The sequence below is a fragment of the Zeugodacus cucurbitae genome, chromosome 5 (assembly GCF_028554725.1).
Source record: "Zeugodacus cucurbitae isolate PBARC_wt_2022May chromosome 5, idZeuCucr1.2, whole genome shotgun sequence".
NCBI classification, from domain to species: Eukaryota; Metazoa; Arthropoda; class Insecta; order Diptera; family Tephritidae; genus Zeugodacus; species Zeugodacus cucurbitae.
Window position 1 is genome coordinate 44,083,344 of NC_071670.1, and position 24,991 is coordinate 44,108,334.

The 24,991-nt window shown below is 36.9% G+C and overlaps 2 protein-coding genes across 2 annotated transcripts in view; one reads left to right on the forward strand and one right to left on the reverse strand.

Moving 5' to 3' along the window:
* LOC105213764 (protein-tyrosine sulfotransferase) overlaps positions 1-24,991 on the reverse strand; it is a 142,131-nt gene that overhangs the window by 67,381 nt on the left and 49,759 nt on the right. The window lies entirely within an intron of this gene.
* LOC105219229 (ryncolin-1-like) lies at positions 8,983-10,047 on the forward strand. Its single transcript, XM_011195226.3, has 2 exons — positions 8,983-9,652; positions 9,711-10,047. Exons 1-2 carry the CDS (start codon positions 9,009-9,011, stop codon positions 9,862-9,864), a joined length of 798 nt encoding a protein of 265 aa, XP_011193528.2. The 5' UTR covers positions 8,983-9,008; the 3' UTR covers positions 9,865-10,047.

Here is a 24,991-nt window from a genome sequence, read left to right on the forward strand (position 1 = left end):
CTAGCGATCAGGACTCAGCTATTGACTATTCTGACTGTACTGCGATGCTACCTTTCAATAGCTCAGCGGTGAACATGTGTGGAAATACTCTTCTACTAATATAATAGTTTGTTTAAGATGTTTGTGCTTTGATCTAAGACTGAGTATTTTCTTATAATCATTCAATTCAATAAGAACAGCTGACATTGTATAATAGAAAAGTCTAAAGTCTTAGATCAATATATAATGAGTCTCTTCATTGAAAAATTCAAGAAAAAAATCCATTGAAATTCAACAAAATCAGACTATCTAACTCTGTCAATACAGTTATATACAATCGCTAGTATATATCACAGAGAGGTTCGGTATGAACCAGAGTCTTTGTCATATGAGTTAAAATGAACTCTGGTCGTCGGCTATGATTTATCAGAGAATGGGTCAACTAAGAATATTTATAATCTTGCTCGTTTTCAATCGAATTTTTCAAGCAGTTTTCTGACTCTCTTTCTTTTCTGTTCTCTTATAAAGAGCTTTCTTCTCATAAAGAGCTACCTAATTTTCTTGAATGTCCATTGAGGTCCATTAAATGAAAGTCAAGGTTAATTATCAGTGTAATTTTTTACTCTGACGGACCTAAAGTCTCGCTATTAAGATCAAAATCGAAAAATACAAATATCCAAATGTACCAGATACATAGTACATAGAATGAATAGTTCCGAATAGCGCATACCTGAAAAAACAAAATCTACGAATAGATGGTTAGATTTAAAAAAAATATGATAAGCTGTATCAACCGTTAATGAAAAAATTGTATGAATCAGGCTACGAATTGGTTTCACATGCACCGCATTTTCCGGAAAGTGTTCCAATGATTTTTGTCTGCTTTCAGAACGCAAGAGAATGCTCGATGGACAGAGATTGATTTGGGTAATTACCCAGGCTGATGCCTATTTTGAAGCAAAAATAACAAATCGCAGAATAAAAGCTGTATTGGAAGAGCGCTATATTAGGTTTTTCGCCCTTCAAAGGGATTCTTTTAAATAAAAAATAGAATTGACAAAAAAAAAGTGTTTTTTGTTAAACAATACCTTTCAGCTTGCTAAGCGCTTACACCATTGAGAAGCTTCATATACAATTCATTAATCAAAAACAATGGTTCGATGCTAACCTCATATACTAATTTATGCATGCTACTAGGCAATAAATAAAGTATGATTCACACGCATTATAAGCACATATGCATACATACATGCCTCATACTGACTCTCCTGAGTACTGAGTATCCAGAAGAACTACGTGTATATTGCCAGCACTTACAACAGAGTGCAACAAGCAACTATTAATTACTTGATCGCCAAAGTTATAATACACAAGCAACAACAACCGATGCCATAAAATAAGTGAAATCGCCGCACTCACACACTCACCACATCGCATGAATGGGCAACTAAGCTGCTGCTTTAGTTACAACAAAAAGCAGTGGCTCAATTATTTATTTATTAAAAGCATGTAAATATGAGCATAAAAAACCAAATTGTTTGTTGTTTTTGTTTGGAGGCTTTTAAGATTATCTACCGAGCGATTCGAAAACTTTTGCCAGCAAAACATTGCGCTTTTGGTCACGCACACACAATCGCGCAGTGCTTTGGATATTCATATTGTGGGAAATGAGAAAAGTACGAAGCACCTTCGGAACTAGCCGGAATAAGTCAACCAAAAATTCACTCAAAAACTACTAACTACGCTTAGTAGTAGATGGCTTTTGTATGTGCGTATATTTGCTGTATGGGTTTGTATGTATATATGTATATATATATATATGTGTGTGTGTGGCATCGGTTATTTCCGAAAATTCAGCAATAAAACTGGAAACTTTGTAGTCGCCAGCAGCAGCACCGGCAAGCTGAACCAACCGAAAGTTGCAACCCAAACAAATTGTGTGCGTGTCTGTGTGTGGATATGCACACATACACACACACAGCGCACTCTAGAATTAATGAAAACTCATTTGGTAAATTACAGGCATTCGCACGATCATCAACGCGGCGCGGACTTTCGCCGCACGAACAGACGGCGATACGGAAAACGTGTGTGAGCGCCGTTTGTGTTGGGATAAGCCTCGGCGGCGGGCGGGGGGTTAGCGCGAATTTATGGGCGCCGATCGCCGAAACTTTGAAATAGTCTGCTAAATGCGGTTAACGCTACAGCGCTGCAGGCAATGATGTTGTTGGCCATCGATTGCTAATTTTAGACTGCCATCATATCCTTTGTTGGGTGTTTGAGCGAGTGTACTACAAGAAGGGAGAAACGAATGTGAAGGTGTGTGTGTGTGTGCATAATTGCTGGAAGAGGCGTATTCGACGCGAAATTGCTGAATTGCTCTGCAGCGATAGCATTTTATTGGACTCATCAGTTGTAACTAACGTAAATGCGCACATATTTAGACACATACAAACATATACTCACATATATATATACATATATATACGTGAATATATCTAGGCGCGCACTACTGCTGTAATACGACACCGATTTATAACAATTTGGGAAAGCGAGTTGGGAGTTGGTAGGGGCTTGCAGTGCCGACAGTATGTCAGTTGGAAGTGCAACAGCTGTTGAACTCTGTGAACTCATTGCACAAAATCTACATTTATTACCGCTATTTTTTTTTGCCAGCTGCGTACAACTTTTGCAAAATTTAAATATTTATTGGTGATTTTTGAAAAATTTGAAATCTAACTATTAGTAGTAGAAAGCGCGTTAGAACAGCGATTAAAAGTGGAAAATGTATTTATGTGGAGCGCTCTGCGATTAAAAGTAATTATCTGTAATTAAAAGTAATAAGGCAATAAATATTGTTGCAAAACATTACAGAGTGCTGAATCGTACACACAGCTGGTATAAACAAACTGGCATAATATGAAGCGATTTCACCACTTTAAGGGGTTACATGGGTTTTGTCGGGTAAAAAAGGTAAAATTATTTTGTAAAAATTATATTGTAAAAATTATTTTTTTTTATTCAAACATTATTCTGTCTTATAGATACATATTTAAAGAATAATTTCTGAAATTTAAAAACAAAATAATAAAACTCCTCCATTGTGACGTCAGTTGAGGTGACCCTTCGGAAAAAAGGTACGTCAGCGTTGTCAGCATAACTCCTGGCAGGATCACCCAAAATAAAAAAAGTGTTCTAGGTAAGACCATAAACTCGTGCTTGAACAAAGGAAAGACAAACAAATAAAATTTGGAATTTTGGCAGACATTTTTCCAACAAAAATAAAAATCTTGGTCAAATTTGTCTGACATTGTTTTTTTTTTTAATAGTTGTAATTGAAAAAAATTAAATTCTTCGTCCAAACACGAGTAAATTGTATCTCGAGAACCTGTGCAAAATTTCATCAAGATCGGTTGAGTAGTTTTCGAGAACATTTGACAACCGACTTTGAAAACACGGTTCCAAAAAAAACGCGTTTAAAATTTTGCAAATATTAAATATCCGCTTTTTTCCTCTTTATTCAATGCTTTATAAAAAGTTTTACAGCGATCGTTCGTTTCGTTCGATAATCTGTTTCCATCTAGACGGAAACTTCATAATACCCCCCTCGTAGAAGCCCCCCTCCTTATTTGCGAAGAACTCGGATAGTCACTTTTCACAAGCCTCTTTAGAGTTCAACTTTACACCACCCAGGGCGTTCGTCATGGACAGGAACAGGTGGTAATCACTTGTCGCTATGTCCGAGCCCTTCCTGTTGGCCAATTCTGGACGCTTCTGGTCGATCGCCTGCTTCAAGCGGTCCAGTTGTTCGCAGTAGATGGTAAGATTAAGCGTCTAGCCATATGGGAGCAGCTTATAGTGGATGATTCCCTTTCAATCCCACCAAACACACAGCAAAACCTTCCTGGCCGTCAATCCCGGCTTGGCCACTGTTTGGGATGATTCACGGGCCTTCGACCACGACAGTTTTCACTTGATATTGTCGTATGTGATCCATTTTGCGGCGCCAGTCACCATCCGCTTCAAAAATGGATCAATACATATCGCAGGCAGTCCAGTCCAGAAGGTTTTTTTTGCGTCAAATCATGCGGCACCCAAACAACAAGCTTTTTCTGCCGATTTTTTAAAATGGTTTGGTGACTAACTCCCATCTGCTGGGCGATATCACGAGATGCCACATGTCGGTCTAACTCGATGTTTTCCATAATTTGATCGGTGCTCGTCGTCACAGGTCTTCCGCCGGCTGGCTTATCCATGGGGTCGTTTTCACCCGCGAAAGTGAGATATTTGCTAACCTAATAAAAAGCTGATATGAAATTAGCCAACTAATAATGGACTTAACATAGTCTCATCTCAATCTAATCACTTTGTTGATAATATAACTAAACATTATTATTCGGTATATGTTCCGGTCCCCATTATTCTGCATCTCTGCTTAAGCGCTATCAGTTAAATGTACTGCTTGTAAACTGTCTAGAAGATTTTAAAATTTACATCTCGGAAAATAATTTGATTTTTGTGATCATTAATTTAAACGGGAACATATAGCAATTATACTTCTCAGTTTAACCAGAAGGTGGAACCACAAAACTCCGGATTTTTTTTGCCAATCCCATGCAGTCGGCGAAAAAGCAAAAGGTTTTGCTTCCAAGTATCAAAATTCTTATATTATTATGACTGTCAAACCATACGTTTGACATGAATTTTGCGGGTTTTATTTTCCTTTTTAATTTTAAAAATCTTTTTGAATAAAAGCTCATAAGTATTATACTTTGATTTAAAGGTATTTAAATAAACTACAATTCTGCATGTTTTTGGATATTTTCCCACTAATTAAAAAATATCGGCATTTAAATAATCTTATCGAATTATACGTTTGAGCCACTGTATGAGTGTAGAAGCTACTGAACCACTGATGTACTTCTTATTGCATAGTACTTGTACAGCGGGGCCTCGGTTATCCGTGATCCGGTTAAGCGGTCCCCCGATCAGTCTATTGTTTTTTTTTTTTATTTTCACTGACAAGTGGCGATCGTACTTATGACCAGCAAAGACAAAAGCAAGAAACACTCATCACTAGTAGCGCGTGTACTTAAGTGTTTACTATTGCATTGTTGTTTGTGTATTCTTGTTTTTGTTTTTCTCTTTTGTTTGCTTCAGTTGTTTGTGCGTTGCTTATTAGAAAGATCAAACTTTTTTGTTGTTTTATAAATGCTGACGCAATTGTACCATTCGTTGTGCAAGAACAAAGACAATCATTTGACTGTTTAGGGGTGTCGGAGGTACAAAAAAAGAACGATATATATGTAAATATCATATCGCATTTTTTGTAAATATCAATATCGACATTAATATTTTTATATAAAAAAATATCGATATATCTATGTATCGGTATTTTTTCAACAAGCCTAAGGAAGAATAAAAATGTATTCCTTTTTATGATTTTTTTTCCTAAAATTTATAAAAAAATATCGTTTTTATACCTTTTCGATACTTGAAATATATCTAGTATCGATACAACGATGTTACAAAATTCGAAATATCACTAATAAATATCGTTGCATTGAAAAAATAATATCGATATTTTTGATAGATTTTTTTATTCGTTGAAAAAAATGATATCGATATATTTCATCGATTTTTTATTCATTGAAAAAATAATATCGATATTTTTGATCGATTTTTTTATTCGGTGAAAAAATAATATATATAATAGTTAAAACTGAAATTTTTTTTAGCGTGTAGAATTTAAGTATTTATGTTTCTTACAGGGTTCTTAGCAGCATTTTTGACTGCTCAATCTCAAGCCAAATTAATTCTGTCGAACCAATGCAAAAATAAACGATTATTCTGAAATTATTCTAAAAGAATATTCTTAAGAGTTTTCGAGAGAAAGGTTTTGCCGAAGATTTATGGTCCCTTAAAAATTGGCAACGGTGAATACCGCAGACGCTGAAATGATGAGCTGTACGATTTATACGACGACATTGACATAGTTCAGCGAATAAAAAGACAGCGGCTACGCTGGCTAGGTCATGTTGTTCGAATGGACGAAAGTGCTACAGCTCTGTTCGAATTACAGCTCAATTACATACATACGAAACTTAGAATGTCTTTTCTTACAGAGAATATCCACTTTATCGCTATCCTTATCATTTACTAAAATATCCCAATCATTGCTCAATAATAAACCGTTAATAATTAAGTATATAGTTATATGCTTCCAATATTTGAATTTCTGAAACAATACTTGTCGCTTACAGAATCCAAAAACAACAACAACAATTCAATATGTGAACCTACTCATGCTCAACGACATCAACAAAGCCAGAGTGAAACTGCACATGAAATGGAGAAAAGCTGCCACAAAGGCGAATAGAAAAGTGGCAGTATTAAGGTGCACACACACACACACACACAGACATGCATTTGTATTTATTACGTTCGCCGTTCGCCGTGTTTTGTAGCATGTTGTTAGTTGGCATAATAGGTGTACATGGCCGTAGTGTAACATTCCACAGGTCGCTCAAATGAACACCATGCTCATCGCTTGCTTGCATACTCGTAGCATAGCATGGCATAGCATATGCTGGGTTGGCATAGATGTACGCGCGCAGATAGTGTTTATCGCATCCAGTTGCTATATAATCCGTTATATGTATTTATGTGTACATACGTGTAAACTCGGCGCGAACCGTGCGTTCTGGGTTTCCTCACTTTATTTGCCTTGCAACCCTGCTCGGCAAGGGAGCGTAGAAATGAAACTGAAACAGACAAACGTCTGAAGCCCGAACAGACAATGCAACGGAAATGTACTAGTAGCTGAAGGAAGAAAGCATATTGTGCGAAGACAACGGTAACTGTGCGATGCAAAGAAGCCACTTACTGGCTTTAATTGCTTACACCTAGCACATATGAAAGTGTTTCTGTGTGTGTGTGCATGAGTCAGTGGGGGAAAACATAAGATAGCAACAACAATTGCAGTTGCTCAGAAATAAAGGCAAACATATGAAGGGAGAGGAGGAGCGTAGACTTAGTCGCTATGCAACCAGCGCCCTTAGTGATTGTTACAGCAATCTTTAGAAGATAAATGGTGTCGAACTTTCGTTGTATTTAACACGTATTGACGACAATGCGCTTATGGTTGCTCCATACATGTGTACTATACATATGTACATATATGCATACAGCTAAATTGTCGATAGATAGCTTAAAAACTTAAGGTTAAGTTAGTACTTTGAACTCATGTGCTATATGAAACGAAATTTTCTTTTTGTTGGACGAAATAAGGTGATAGAACAGGGTAGCTGAACGTTAAAGAAGACAATAACTATGTACATATATAGCCGTAGTCAAGCACATTTTAAGAAAAAAAATGGGTTTGCGACTGACGAATGCCTACCTACGAGATGATTTCACATAATAGCAATTGGACATATTTAGTCTTTCGGATTCTTCACAATAGTTTTTCATACTGACAAAATATAGTTTTTTCCTATATTATTAAAAAAGTCAGCGACAAAATGATAACTTGGATAGCCTCCATCCCGCATTTTTAGATTGGGCATTTCTCTGGAATGCAAATCTAGAAATCTTTTATTTGTAGCTGTAGTTTTCAATAAGACACTTAAAATCTAAGATCGGCTGTAACCGAACATTTTAGATTCTCGTAATTAATTTATTTTATTATTTTAAGATAACCCACAATTCGACCCAATAATAGCGAAAATCATTATTTATATTTAGTATATGGGGACTGGGGTAGTTCATGGACCGATTTGAACAATTTTGGCACCAATCTACATTATATCCAAAATTTTACGTTTACTTAATTTTACTAAGTTATCACACATCCTAACCGATATATGCGATATAAAGCCCACCGGAAGCTCGAAAATAGGAATATGAGGTATATGGGGGGCTAGAGAAAATATCTCCTTTGAATTTTTTGGAATATCTAAGAGGTTTACCAATATTTTCCAAAAAAAAAATTGTCCGCAAACTTCGAGGTCCATATTTTTGATATTGCGGGCCTTGACAAGTTATAATTCGATTTATTATTATTTTACGGGCCACACTAGAAATAAAGAATTTGTACAACGTTTTGTTCCGATATCTTTACTGGTGCTTGATTTATATATTGTAAAATGAATGAATCAGTTGCAATTCAAAAGTGTGGTATATGGGAATTAGACGTTGTTGTTAATCGATTTTGCCCATTTTACATCGATAACATCAGGGTATCAAGATATTAATATGTACCAAATTTCATTGCAATCGGTCAAGTAGTTTCAGATATATGGTTTTTGACCCATAAGTGGGCGGAACTGAAAACAAACATTTTTATTAATTTTCAACATAAGCTATGTATGGGAGGTTGGCGTGGTTATAATCCGATTTCCTCCATTTTTAGACTGTATAAGGAAGTGCTTAAAGGAAATTATACTAGAGAATTTGGTTTATATAACTTCAGTAGTTTACGACATATGTACAAAAAACTTAGTAGAGGCGGGGGCACGCCCACTTTCCTAAAAAAATTACATCCAAATATGCCCCCTCCTAGTGCGATCCTTTGTATCAAATTTTATTTTTACAACTTTATTTATGGATTATGAACAAAACTATATTACTCTCTTTGCAACATGTTGCAGGAGTATACAAATTTAAACAAACATAAAATTTTAAGAAATGTACACTGAATTTAAACAATTCTTGGAATTTTGTACACATTGTCACACATTAATATATATGTATGAGTTTTAAATAAAAATTGGCACATGCAGAATTATACATACATACACATAATACTTGAATATTTTTGGGCACATTTCGATTTTGTTATTTTTTTATACCGTCAAGTCCCACTGATGACATTCTTAATCCATTTAAATTCTTAATCTACTGAATATTTTTAAAATGAATATATATAAAAAGAAAAGAAAAAACCACAGTACAGTTTGCCAAGAAAGCTCAAGTATAAATACAGATGTGTTTCTATTCGAGTGATCAGTTCAAAAAATCTATACGAGATGGTCTCTTCGTTTATAAAAATTAACGCTGCGCTGTTGGTAGTCTGCTTGAGCACCGCCTCGACATATATATTGAACGAGGAGTCCAATACTAGGCCGCTACCTGCCAACTGTGTTGAGGCAGTGTGCTCCGCGGGTGCAGAGGCCAAAAGTGGCATCTATCAAATACGCTTACCGTTAGATGGTTGGAAGCATCGACCCTTCTACGTTTACTGTTTACTCGATGACAACGGCGGTGATCCCAGGTTGTTGGTGCAGCGCAGACAGGACAAAACCATCGACTTCAATCGCAATTGGAATGATTACAAACATGGCTTCGGAAATTTGAACACAAATTTCTTCATTGGCTTGGACAAACTGCATGCACTTACCCAAGTACAACTCAATGAGCTACAAATCGAATTGCATGATTTCAACGATACCGTTAGGTACGCCCACTACGACAGTTTCGCGGTGGGGGATGAAATCCAGAAATATGAATTGAATATTTTGGGAAAGTATTCTGGGAATGCAGGCGATTCCTTGCTCGGTTACCACGATGGGCAAAAGTTCAGTACATATGATCAGGATAATGATTCGTATGATAATACGAATTTTGCGGAGAAGCACAAAGGGGCCTGGTGGCACAAAAGCACTCTGTACAGGTAAAATCCGTTTAGCAAGTTTTCAAAGTTTTGTGCCTAATTATTATCAACTTTTTAGTAACCTAAATGGTGAGTATCTTAATGGCAAGCACGAAACCTATGACGCAGGCATCAACTGGTATAAATGGCACGGCGCCTATTATTCGTATAAATACGCGCATATGGCTATAAGACCAAGAGATAGTGCGGCAATACGGGCACAAAGATGTTGAGTTGATAAATGAGGACTGCTACCAAAGTCGTAATACAGACAATACAAATGAAATGAAATGATTAATAGTATACATATGAATTATTCGCTGTCCATTTATGTTTGCCCGAAAAAGACATGTTCTTTCGGGAATTACTTGTTTTTTTTTTGTAACAGATCTCCCATTCTTCTAGAAATAAATCAGGAAATTAAATGCAAATTCGTGTTTCACTTTCGAACTATTCGTTGGTGGTATATATCCCTCCCTCTTTTACGCATTCTTTTTATACTATCGTAACAAAGTTGCTAAGAGAGTATTATAGTTTTGTTCACATAACGGTTCTTAGTAACACCTAAAACTAAAAGAGTTAGATATAGAGTCATATATACCAAAGTGATCAGGGTGACGAGTAGATTTGAAATCCGGATGTCTGTCCGTCCGTCCGTCTGTCCGTCTGTCCGTCTGTGCAAGCTGTAACTTGAGTAAAAATTAAGATATCTTGACGAAACTTGGCACAAATATTCCTTGGCACCATAAGATGAGCAGAATCGGACCACTAGGAGGGGGCATATTTTGATGAAATTTTTCGGGGAAGTGGGCGTGGCCCGCCCACAAATCGGTTATTCGGTATTTAACTCGCAAACTAATAAAGCTATATAAACCAAACTTTCTGCAGTCGGTTCTCTTACATACCCCACCACACACCATGAAAATAGTTGAAATCGGATAATAACCACGCCCACCTCCCATACAAAGGTTAGGTTGAAAATTACTAAAAGTGGGTTAACTAACTAACGAAAAACGTCAGAAACACTAAATTTTGCAGAAGAAATAGCAGAAGGGAGCTGTACTCAGATTTTTTTACAAAATGGAAAATGGGCGTGGCATCGCCCACTTATGGCTCAAAAACCATATCTCAGGAACTACTCGACCGATTCGAATGAAATTTGGTATATGATATTTTCTTGACACCCTGATAACACGGACAAAAAAATGGGCGAAATCGGTTCACAACCACTACTACTTTCCTTATAACTCAATTTTGAATTCCATCTGATTCCTTCACTTTATAATGTAAATATAAGTAACCAATGAAGATAACGGAATAAAATTTTACACAATTAGTGCATATCATCTCTGGCTTCACTTGTGAAAAAATTCTCGCAAACGGACCATAACTTTTCCAGGCCCCAGATTTCGAACATGTTGAACTCAGCGCCTAAGGATAAATTTTAACCGAAAATATGGGTAAATCTCTCAGATATCTCAATTTAATTCAGAGGAAATTGTTTTCTTCTAATAGTGTGTCTCTGTTCCAAAAATTATTAAAATCGGGTCATAACATTTCCATATACCTCATTGTAGATTTTTCAAAAGTATCTTCTCCTAGCTCCCATATACCTAATTATAGGTTTTTCAAAAATACGGTGAGCTTTATTCCGCATATATGTATTGGTTAAATTTCTTCAATTAATTGCGAGAGTATAAAATGTTCGGTTGCACCCGAACTTAGCCTTTCCTTACTTGTTTACGTTTGTAGTTTTCATGATTTTTATACTCTCCCAAAGCACAGAGTATAATAGCTCTAAGATGTTTGAAACACCTAAAACTAGGAAACGAGTTGGATTTAGGATATCAAAGACGAATAAGATCGACTTATTTCGAAATGGGAAATATTTCTGTACTCATATCATATTTTTTTAAGACAACTACAAAGTAGAAGAAAATACATCAAACCAATTGTCAAACCCTAAAGGGCGATCGCTTTACAAACATACGAGAAAGCGCTGAAGGTGCCAAATGCTATCCCAACAAGTGAGAAAGATTGTAACCGAACATTTTATACTCTGGCAAATTGTCTGATGAAATTTCATTAAAATAACACACAATTCGACACATATATTCGGCAAAAAGTCCAATAGAATAACGAAAATCATCATATATAGTATATGAGACCTGAGGTAATTCCTGAACCGATTTCACTCATTTTCACCGCCAAGGTACACTATATCCAAGACAATACGCTCAATTAATTTGGTTAAGGTATTTCACATATTAACCGCTTCATAAGGTATAAAGCAGCCGTATTTTTGAAAAAAAAAACAATAATTAGGTATATGGCAGCTAAGGGAAGTTATGACCCGATTTTAAACATTTTTGGTACGAAAACACACTATTAGAAGAAACACATCTTCTTTGAATTTATTTTGAATATCTGAGATTTACTGATATTTTCGGTGAAAAATTACCCTTAGGCACTGATTCCTTCATGTTCGACATCCGGGGTCCTGAAGCTATAGACCGATTTCGAAAATTTTTCCACATGTGATGCCACAGATGATATACAGTATTTGTGTAAGGTTTTATTTCGCTATCTTTATTGGTTCCTTATGTATATGTTAAAAAGTGAAGGAATAAGATGGAATTCAAATTGAGTTATATGGGAAGTAGGCGTGGTTGTGAACCGATTTCGCCCATTTTTCATTCGTGTTATCAGGGTGTCAAGAAAATATTATACACCGAATTTCATTGAAATCTGTCGAGTAGTCCCTGAGATATGGTTTTTGACCCATAAGTGGGCGATGCCACGCCCATTGTCATTTTGTAAAAATATTACTTTCATGATATTATTTATGGCTTGGTTATGACACTTTATAGCTTTTCGGTTTTCGCCATTTTGTGGGCGTGCCAAGGGTACGATTTCGCTTTTCAATAGCAACCTTCCCACGGTTCCAAGGAACATGTGCCCCAAGTTTCATCAATATATCTTAATCCGTGTTCAAGTTATCCATAGCATGGACAGGCGGACGGGATGACATCCGGATTTCAACTCGTCGCGTCATCCTGATCATTTTGATATACATATATAACCCCATATCTCAGTCGTTTGTGTTATGTGAACAAAACTATAATAATTGCAGGATTATAATTATAATATCGAATGGGGAACTAATTTAATATTGACGAGTAAATTCATATTTTTTTTTTTCAAAAACGAAAATTCCCGTTATTTTTTGAACACTTTAAGTTTTATGAATTCAGAAGAAGATAAGTAAATGTATTAAGGGAATACAATTTTCAAAAGCCTTTCCTTAAACACATGTTAAGACTGTAAAAGCTGCTGAAAGCTCAAATTCAAACCTCAATCAATAATAAATTAAACTGCATACCTGCACTACCCAAAACCACTTCACACATAAGCACTGCTTTCACGATCACTATCTTGATTTATATATGTATGTATGCTTAAACTACAAGCAAGTGCACTGTACATATGTATATGCATTATCAGCCTACAAAGTACCCAAGCACTCATACATTTCACTCTTGTGTCACTTAAGCATTACTCATACGCCCCGTCGCACAATGCGTTGTAGCCAATGTGCTTTGCATACAATCGAGCATTTCTGCATGCGCATACACTTAGGCGTACTAAAGTGATTTGGAGCTAAAACGAGAGAAACGTACGCAGACACACACACAGATATATATATATATAAACACGAGCACATATACATATGTATGCATAGAGACCTACTTATGCACAAAAGCTGCCGCACTTGAATGTGCGTGCATTAAAAGCCTTGCATCGCCACAAATGTCTGTCGATATGCTTGTGCAATTTATGAATGGACAAACAGAAAAGCAGCTTAGAATGCCAGTTGCTATGGCATAAAATAGGCGTTTTAGACAGAGACGCACACACATACACTCACACACATGCATACAAGCGTTTAACAGTTTATGGTGGCAAGTGCATGCGTCGGTGACTTGAATTTACTTGACTAAACTGAGGAAGTGCACATCCACACACACACAGAACACTGCAAAGCCGTATATGGCAACTACGTGTGCCTAGTGCAAATTGTTGTTATTATACATACATATGTAGTTGGTAAGTACCAGGTTTATGGTGGAGGCGGGTTTGTCATTTCACATTTGCGAAAAACGGCTTAAAATGTCGAAGCGGCAAACAAAGTAAGAAGGCAGTCGTGTACGTAAACCATTTGGCATACTCGTACATATGCTGTGGCATATGACATACAAACAAATCTATACACATGGACTGTACATAAGTTTACTTCATAGAAGCAAATTTGTTGCAGTTATTCGCCAGACACAAGTAGTTCATAGTAATTTGGTAGTGATTGAATTCTTCACAATGCATTAAATATTAAATTTATTTGTTATAAATTGCAAATAAATAATTAATTTAATATGGAAATATAAAATAAAATAAATTATAGCCAAATTAATTAAAAAATAATAATGTTCAAAAATAAAATTTGTAATCTAATAATTGTAATCATCTGCAATCATGCGGCTTATGTATTATTGATGAGCGATATTTTTATTTTATTTTTAAGTTGCGATTTCCATAATTTTCCGAAATTTGTTCACACATTTAATATAAGAGATCACTCTAAATGTGAACAAATCTGAATAAAAGAGACCTAACATCACCTTACCCCTTAAAATGTGAAGCAACCAGATCTCATGTGACCCTTAAGTTATAAACCAATCACGAGACGCCTCAAACTATTAACACACCTGAACTCAAGTGAAACCAGAAAATGAAGACAAACCCAATATCAAGTGACCCTTAAAATAGAAACAAATCTAACCCCTCAAAGACTAAAGCAACATTTCATCACATGACTACACAAACTAAAAACTAGTAATGAATGGCTAAGTTCGGGTGTAACTTTATACTCTCGCAATTTATTTATTTAATTCTATTAATATAACACCCAAACAAACAAACAGTCAGCGCACTCGCGTCTTGGCTCCCACGTCACTGTTGACAGCCATAACTTTGAAGTTGTAGATAATTTCGTTTATCTGGGAACCAGCATTAACAACACCAACAATGTCAGCCTTGAAATCCAACGCAGAATCCCTCTTGCCAACAGGTGCTACTATGGACTGAGTAGGCAATTGAAAAGTAAAGTCCTCTCTCGACGAACCAAAATCAAACTCTATAAGTCGCTCATTATTCCCGTCCTGATGTATGGCGCTGAAGCGTGGACGATGACAACATCCGATGAGACGACTCTTGGGGTTTTCGAGAGAAAGGTTTTGCGCAAGATTTATGGTCCTCTAAACATTGGCAACGGCGAATACCGCAGACGATGGAACGATGAGCTGTACGATTTATACGACGACATTGACATAGTTCAGCGAATAAAAAGACAGCGGCTACGCTGGCTAGGTCATGTTGTACGGATGGAAGAAAACCCGCTGGAGGAAGCCGCGGAAGAGGACGACCTCCACTCCGGTGGAAAGACCAAGTGCAAAGTGACCTGGCTTCACTTGGTGTTTCCAGTTGGCGCCAAAAAGCAAAAAGGAGGAATGAGTGGCGCGCTCTGGTGGATTCGGCTATAATCGCTTAAAGCGGTTCCTACGCCAAATATATATATATATATAATATAACACCCTAATATTAGGTATATGGGAAGTTATGATCGGATTTCACTCATTTTTGGTACGAAGACATATTATTAGAAGAGAAATATTCCCTCTGAATTTCTGAATTTCTTCATAATATCTGAGAGACTTAGTTATTTTTGGTAAAAAAATATTAGAAGCACTGTGGTCTTCATGTTCGATATATGGGGCTCTGAAAACTTATGGTCCGATTTCGACAATTTTTAGATGAGCGATGTCACACTATAAATGCAAAATTCTGTTCCGATATCTTCACTAGTGCTTACTTTATACATTGTAAAGTAAACGGTTCAGATGGAGTTCCGGTATATAGGAAGTAGGCGTGGTTGTGAACCGATTTGGCCTATTTTCTTAACATATCATTGGGAAGCCAGGAAGATATTATGAACCGAATTTCATTGAAATTGGTCGAGTAGTTTCGAAGATATGGTTTTTGACTCATAAGGGGGCGGAGCCACACCCATTTCAAATTTTGTATACCAACTTGAGTGCAGCACTTCTGTGCCATCTTTATAATGAAATTTAATATTTCTGGTGTTTTTCCTTACTGACTTAAAGCATCTTTAGTAGTTTTCAACATAACCTTTGTATGAGAGGTGGGCGTGGTTATAAGATAAGGTAGTACCTAAACGAAACGACTTTAGAAAGATTGGTTGATATAGCCTCAATATTTTACGAGATATGTACAAAAAACTTAGTAGGGGCGGGGTCACGCCCACTTCCCCAAAAACATACATCCAAATATGTCCCTTCTTAGTGCGATCCCTTGTGCCGGATTTTACTTTCGTAGCTTTATTTATGGCTTAGTTATGCCACTCTATGTGCATTCGGTTTTCGCCATTTTATGTGCGAGGCACTGGTCCGATTTCGTTCATCTTCGAAAGCAACCTTCCTATGGTGCCAAGAAATAAGTGCACCAAGTTTCATCAAGATATCTTAATTTTTACTCAAGTTACAGCTAGCACAGACAGACATCCGGATTTGAGCTCCACTCTTCACCCTGATCACTTTGGTATATATATTATAACTCTATATCTAGCTCCTTTAGTTTTGGGTGTTACAAACAAGCGTTGTGTGAACAAAACTATTAGCAACATTATTGCGAGAGTATAAAAATACATTATTGAGTGACCACACAAAAAACCTCGGATAAAAGTTGGTGACCTCAACCTAAATGAAATCAAACTCCGGCCAAAGGTCATTGACCTCGTCCAAAATGCAAAAACCCTATTCAAAGGTCCTTGACCTCGACCAAAATGTAAACAACAAAGCCGAGGTCATTGACATTTGGCCGGGGTTTGTTTATATTTTTTTGGGGTCACTGAAAATCTAGTTTGTTAAATTTTTAGGGATCATGTGATGCCAGGTTGGTTTGGATTTTAAGCGATTACGTGAAGTCAGGTGTTTATATTTTGAGGAGTGACGTGGGGTCGGGTTTTGGGTATCTTTTAAGTGTTCACGTGAGGTTAGGTGTGTTTTTATTTTTTTGAGTGGACATACTAAATCAGGTTGACTTATATTTTGAAGGGTCAAGTGGGGTCAGATGTGTCTGCATTTTATGGGTTTAATTGAAATCTAGTATATTTATGTTGTAAAATGACATTAGGTTTGTTGACATTGTGTGGGGTAACGTGCAATCAGCTTTCTTTCATTTGGTGAGATCACGTAATGTCCGAATAATTAACAATTTTAGGGGTCAGGTTTGCTTATATTATTCGTATACACGTGAGGTCAGGTCTTTAATGTTTTGAGAGGTCACGTGAAGTATGATTGCTTTAAACTTCGAGGGCCTCGTGTGACATTAAGTCGGGTGGGGTTTTATTTTGAGATTTGAAGTGGAGTTAGTACATTTTATCAGTTCAATTGAAATCAGTTTTTTGTATATTTTTAAAAGTAAGTTGATGTTATGTCTGCTGACATTGGCATATGCTGGCTTAACGATTTTTAAATTAAATAGCAGGAAATACAGTTAATAAAACCCTTCAAGATAGTAATAAAACATAAGTTAAACAACACACACTATTACCTAACCTAATTGGCTTTTAAATAAATATAAATTTTCTTTAAATTGTGCTAATTAATTTCAAATTATGCGTCAAAAGTTCGAGTTTTGGACAAAACAAAATGAAACCACATGAAAACAGATAGTTAACTAACTGAATACTGTGAATTTGCACTTTTTTTTGCTGAAACTATGTGAAACCAACGGCCGCTCCCACACACACACCTCATAATTTCCATTTCAATTAACTACTCACTCAAAACGGGCAAACACAGTTGTAGCAGGCAGTCTGTCATACCTTGTTGCATTGTGGTCACTAACCTGCATTGTGTTCCAGCGAATTGTATGCCAGACTTTTGCAGGACTGTCCACACAGCCAGCTCCGGCGCTACAGGCGTTACAGCTACTCAATGGCTGGAGCTGGAGCTGGAGCAGAAGTGCAGCAGCCGCACAACCTGTTGGCAAGTAATTTAGTTCAATTCAGGATTGTTGAGATTTTTGTGAATTCCTACAAGCGCACTAATGGCGAAAAATGCCGGGCCACATGCCAGTGCGGCATAGCTGACCGACGGAATTAATGCCGCCGCTCTGTTGGCACAGTAAGGCACTCGCACGGGTGGTGGGGACTGTGCAGTGTTTTCAAGAGCTTAAAATCAAATGTCAGTAGTTACTGAATTATGCAGCACGAGCTGGGTAAATGGAAACTTGCACACACAAGTAAGTGCGTGTGTGTATTTGTGTAATGGTATATTAGCTTTTCATGTTCTCCACTGTTCCTCCCCACGCCTTGCGTTGCCCTTGCTGAAGTGTCAACATTGTACTCGACTGTGTGTACTCCAGCGCAACTCTTTGTGCGCCACTACAACTTTTATTCATGAGTACTGGGATGCATTGATGTCAAATTACTGCGTTGGGAATAGCTATTACTGTCCTTGTCCTACTTCGAAATGCACATAGCATTGTGCTAATTTACACTAAAACTATTTATGCCAGTGCCAGCATACTTTGTACGCTATGAAATGAAAAGCGAAATTTATAATAATTAACAGTTATGCTTTGTTAATTAAGTTCTTGAAATTGTGTTGTAATGAAAATAGCTCTTCATTTGCTGTCTAATTCGATTATTTACGAAGTTAGTAAAGGTTTTGGTCTGACAATTATTCGGTTTATCCGGCTTTAAATACTGAATTAGGTAAGAAAAAGACAAGCATCTGTTTTCAGTCCCATTTGACAACAGTCTTTTGACAGCAATCATCTGATAGCAGCTCACTGACAGCAACACTGTGACAGTAATTTGACAGTAGGCATCCGACACTTCCCCATTAAAGAACAACTAATGAATGCTGTTAGGGATTTTTCAAGTCCCAAAAGACACTTTTTACCGCGGTCTCTATGATAATAAAATTTGTATCTGAAAGAGAGTGTTAAGATTGGTGGTCAGCGGTTTTAAAATATTGGTGTTTAACTAAGTAATGAGTCATGAAGTCGATAAGGATAAAATTAAGCGATTGGTCGATGCAAATCGTCGAATAACAACTCGAGAGATTGCTGAAAGATTAAGTGTGTCTAAAGCGTTTGTTCACAAGCACATGAAACGTTAGGATTTCTTACAAAACGAAATTTGTTTCGTCGCATTAACGACTGTGATTTGCTTATCCAACGTCAAAGAAGTGATATATATTTGAAGCCCATTGTTGTGGGCCTCGAAGAGTGGGTTGTTTATAAAAATGTAAAGCGCAGGAAATCTTCGTCTGAAAAGGACTTCAAACAACTTCAAAAGCCGATAGTCACCAAAATGTTTGGCGGGATCCGTTTATTTTGAACTATTGATCGACACTGATTAGAATTGATAAGTTGCATGCATCTGCTTCTTTGCGGAATATGGTCGGAAGAATGCATGCCCAACATTTGGAATCTAAGTGTACTCTGCCCAATCCACAAAAACGGAGACTCCATAATCTGCGCCAACTACCGTGGGATAGCCTCCACAACAACGCGCACAAGGTTCTAACGAGCGTACTGTGAGAAAGGCTAAAGGCCACCATCAAAAACCTGATTGGACCTTATCAGTGTGGCTTTAAATCGACATCTGACCAGATCTTCACCTTAGCGCATGGAAAAGACCCGTGAAATGACAGCACGAAAAGGAGTTGTCTCTATGCCGCCTCTATTGAGCAGACGATGGAACGATGAGCTGTATGTGTTATTCGACGACATAGACATAATCCAGCGAATAAAAAGACAGCGGCTACGCTGGCTGGGTCATGTTGTTCGAATGGACGAAAGAGCTCCAGCACTGAAAGTGTTCGATGTAGTGCCCGCTGATGGAAACCGAGGAAGAGGGATACCTCCATTCCGTTGGAAGGACAGGTGGAGAAGTACCTGAATTCACTTGGTATTACCAATAGGCGCCAAATTGCCAAAGCAAGAAATAAATGGCGCACTGTTGTGGACTCGGCTAAAACCGCGTAAGCGGTGTCTACTCCACTCAAGAAGAAGAAGAATGAATGAAATTTGCAAAATATTTAAGAACCAGTCAGAATACAGTGTTTTTTATGAAATTTAAAGAATTTAAATTTACTCCATTTCAAAGTTAGTCAAAAGTCCGACCAAAGGACATGAAAGACGTCGCGCCTTGTTCCTCTATAGTATTTATTACGGGTAATAAATTCTTCAATCTCATAATATGATATTAATGATATAATTCACTTTTGGGTTGTTTGAGAATTATAAAATTCGAAACTCTAGCAACAACAACTAAAACTTCTTCTGGTGTACGAGTATGCACTTTCCAGTAAATTTAATTCCGCTACTCCAATACGGATTGCTAATCTAACGGCAATAATGTTATACATATTATACAACAACAAAATTATGTTGAGCATTTCCCTGCGAAAAAGTTTTCCTCTTAGCTGCTACCATACTTATAAAATGAACAAATCTCCTTAGTCTCAATCAAGCTAAAACATTTAATATCGAATTTAGATATAACATATTCATACCTTAAGGCCTTTAATGTTCAAATCAGTTAATGCAAAGTGAACGACGAATGTTGTTAAACGAACGCATATACCGTTAGATAGAGGTTAATACACACAGGCCAAACACATATGTATTTAGATATGCGTAGCTGCTCAAGTGTAACTGCGTACATGTGTGTGTGTGTGTGTGTGTAGACACAGACTTAGGAAAGCATTTAATCCGGCTAACCGCAGCTGTTTGAGATGTTCAATATATTAGACAGTCAAATATTGAAGCGTCTATATTTACCAGCAGTTTGACAGCCATTTACCATATATGTATATGCTTATGTACACAATTATGTAAATATGTATATAGAAGAGCTGTACAGTTAGGAGAAACATATTAGAATAAGTTGACTTCTCGGACAAATCACTGTCGGAAAAATTCACTGAATCTATAATTAAATCGAAAATGAGAGAAATCGGTGCAGGAATTACAACTGACTTCATTTAATATATTTAATGATTTTCGTTATTCTAGTCGGCTTTATGTCGAATTTAGTCAAATTCGGTTACACTTAGCCCACTCTTACTTATTTTTAGTTTGACAATTATGGTGCATATAGGTTAGTTCAAATATATATATAATACATACAGATCACAATCATCACAATCTTTGCCATCGATCGAGGTTTTTTGTTAGAGACCCTTTAAAAAAATAAATAATTAATTTTGTTGTTATTGTTTGATATAAGGACCCAATAAATAAATCTGAAATCCCGAATAAATAAAGGTTCGTTTTTAAATAAAACCAAAACAGTTTGGGATATCAATGAAATGTAATCTGTATTCCTGTGAAAGTACATTTGATGTCAATATGTCTGGAACTCGATTTCTTTTGCATGGCCACCTCGGGGACGCCTGCAGAAGCCCAAACGCTGAACCCAATTTTCGATCTGTGTTCGATATTCGTATGGAGCTCATCAATCGTCGCTGGCTTGTTGGTATAGACATAGACTTGACGTAGCCCCCCGTGGGCCATTTTGTGAGATAACACTTTCACTAAACTTGACTCTCAATAAATCGATTGTGACATTCGCTGTGTGACTTGTGACGTCATCCACATATTGTCCATATCATCCAATTTAGGCCAAAAATAGTCGGTTATCATTGGTTATCATTCACAGTAACGTGTCGGCCTTGATCAACACGGAAGATGACGCCGCCGGCCCATAAATAAATAAATATTTTGCTTATTGACGAAGCCATACAGCCAGAAATGAGCCTCTTTGCTACATAGGACGTAGTGATCTTAAAGTTGAGACCACTGGCTCTGAATTTCGGTAGTAAATTTTACTAATTTCGATTTCTCGTTGTTGGATCGTAGATCTTTCAATGATGAAACGGCAAACCTTACAGAAGAGAAATGTCAAAAGAGCGGGTAAAAATATGGCGTCGTTTGGTGTCCCTATCGGTCTACTTATGTATTATATCTACCCTGAAAATCCTTTTATATTGCCCAATTCATGTGGTATCTTAATAAAACAAGAAAAAACGTTAACTTCGGCTGTACCGAAGCTAATATACCCTTCACAGGTGCATTTCTTTTAGTAACTATGTGTTTAAGCAAATCTAAAGACGTAAGAAAAAGTAAGTAAAAAAAAGAAAATATTTTACTAATTCTTTTTAGACGGGTTGTTTGCTAGAAACATTAAGGTTATATAGTTAACCGATCTGAACAATTTCTTCGGAGATTATATTATTACCTTAAGCAGTAATCCATGTCAAATTTCGTGAAGATACCACGTCAAATACGGAAGTTTTCCATACAAGCCCTTGATTCCGATCGTTCAGTTTGTATGGCCGCTATATGCTATAGTGAACCGATCTGAACAAATTTTTCGAAGATTGAATTATTTCTATGAGCAATAACTCACACCAAATTTCGTAAAATGCGAAAGTTTTCCATACAAGCCCTTGATTCCGATCGTTCGGTTTGTATGGCAGCTATATACTATAGTTCAGGGTATAAAAATTATCTTTGAAGCTTTAACTGCGACCTTAAAGGGACAGATTCAAATTGTACAAGGGCTCAGTAACTACTCAAACTAGGTTTTTAGTGATGGGGGCTTTTAATTACATAAATCTGAAATCCCAAATAATTATTTACAGTTAACATCTTAACTTCCTCTTACTGCTACAAATTGTCTACTCCTCACTGTATTTTTTCCTACAATTTGTATGTAAAAAAGTCACATGTATTATCCATGTGTCTAACTGTCGCCATCCTTTATCGAATTAAACGCCAAACGCTAAAGCCAATTACCGCCCACAAGACGCAATAACGGCGACAGACATACATAAATTTTGTGGCAACGCTTAGCGTACCGCCAACGGCGTAACGACTGATAACTGCGATTCTGAATGCACGAGTACACATATGTACATTTGTATGGGTGTGTGTATGTATGTATGAGTATGTAGCAACATTTTTGGTTTCTTATTAAGTATGTGGAGCTATAGACATATGTGGATTTGATAAACGTGTGTTTATATGGCGCTGAGCATGTGGTAACAACCACATGCGGACTCGTCGTTTTGGTTGTCAGGCATTTATGTTTTATACATATATTTGAAAAGTATCTACATACATATATAGGTCTTTATATTCATAATATGGCTTCAGCATCTAGCCTTTGGTGTGAGCTTAATAAAATGACTGTAAAATTTAGCTCGAGCTTAAAAGTTCTTCAAATTAATCAAAAATACTGCCAGCTCACGCAAGCGACGAGCAGCGAAGTAGTACATCAATACTGATCTATGGGGAGGGATAAATGTGTTTATCAAAGTAATTGTGGAGGCTGGAGGAAGATGTGGGTAGTATATGCCGTTATATATGGAGTTTAGATAACACATTTTTTTATAAAAAAAACTTATATCCACAGAGCTTTAGCAAAATAGATAGATACAAATATCTTATTAAAAATTTTCAACAAAAAATTCTTTCAAGGTTAGAACATAAACCGAAGAACATATTGAGCTTAAAGTTCCGCCTAAACAAGTTTCAGCCATGCCCTCCTCATTATTATTAACACTTTACACTTTATCTACCGTTACCATAAATTTCATACATTGTATAAAAATTCACACCCACCCACTCATACAGACGTTTTAATCTTCCCTTTAGCCCATCAATGGCAGTGGGCACAAATTTTCGGTCAACACTGTGTCCGTTGATATTTTAGCGCTTCAATTACTCTAACGCATGTAAATTTATGGCACGTCAGCAGCAGGCCAACGCAACAAGCATAAAAAGGTTATTTTAAACCAGTGGTCGGCACTGCTTGGCACAATTGTGCAGACTTCACATCACACGTACGCTTACGCTCTATCATTCAGTCGTTGTCGAACCAGCAACGAATGAACATAGCGCATTGGTGTGGCAGCCAGTCCACATGCGTAGTGGACCGCTTTTTGGCTGTTTGACTGCTTGGCGAGATTAAATCGCAAATTACTAAATTAGATTTGGCAGTTTACGTCATTATTGCTGCAGACAAGCACATTTTTTGGCATCTACTTTGTACTCGAAGTGTTTACAAGCAGGAAAATGCACGAGCTGGCTCCTGACGTTATCGAAATAAATAATGGGCTGTGATTTGAATTGAACATTTTGTGGAGTGGGGGGAAATTTTTATTTTTATTTTAATAACAGGATTTCATGAGTAAAGATTACGCAATTTTTAGAAAAAAATCTCATCTATAGGAATTTTACTTTATATAGTATATGCCCAACCCATGGTAACATAGACAGATGTGAAGGGTTTTCCAAAAGAGAGGCTACAAAAGTAAACTGATAGGGACAGCAAACGACGCCATGTTTATTCCCGCTCTTTTGACATTTGTTTTCAGTAAGGTTTGCCATTGCAACACGAAAGGCGAAACGATTAAAATTTATTACCGAAATTCGGAGTTAGTGGCTTCAACTTTAAGAGAGCTATGTCCTACCTAGCGGCTTTTTTCTGGTTGAATGGCTTCGTCAATAAGCAAAATATGCATTATTGGTCAGACAGTAATCCACACGTACTCCATGAGTCACCATTGCATCCCGAAAAAATTACGGTTTATAGGCCGGTGGTGTCATTAGGCCGTACTTCTTCCGTCATGATCCAGCCCGCAACGTTACTGTGAATGACAACAAATGATAACCGAATATTTTGAACCGAATTGGATGATATGGACTTGGACAATATGTGGTTCCAACAGGATGGCGCCACAAGCCACATAGCGAAAGTCACAATCGATGTACTGAAAAAAAAATTCGGTGAAAGTGTTATTTCGCGAAATGATTCAGTCTATTGGCCGCCTCGGTCGTGCGATTTGACACCGTTAGACTATTTCGTGTGGGAGAACGTCAAGTCTATGGTCAGTATCAGCCGATTTATGCTTGAAAACTGTCAAAAATTGCATCGAAGGTACTTTCAAAACATTAAAGATATCCTAACCCATTTTAGTTTCTTGCACCGCTCTTATTGAAAACCCCTTTATAATGGTGTATAACGGCAATAAAATACGCTTGTTAACGCAGCAAAAAAGAAAGTGAATTCTGTATGAGCAAATTGGAATCACAAATGGGCGTTTAGCTTTATTTAAGAAGCACATTTTGATTAATTTATATTTATAGCCAATATTTTTTATACATTTGTTGTGATACTCGCTATAAGCAGAAATGTCAAAA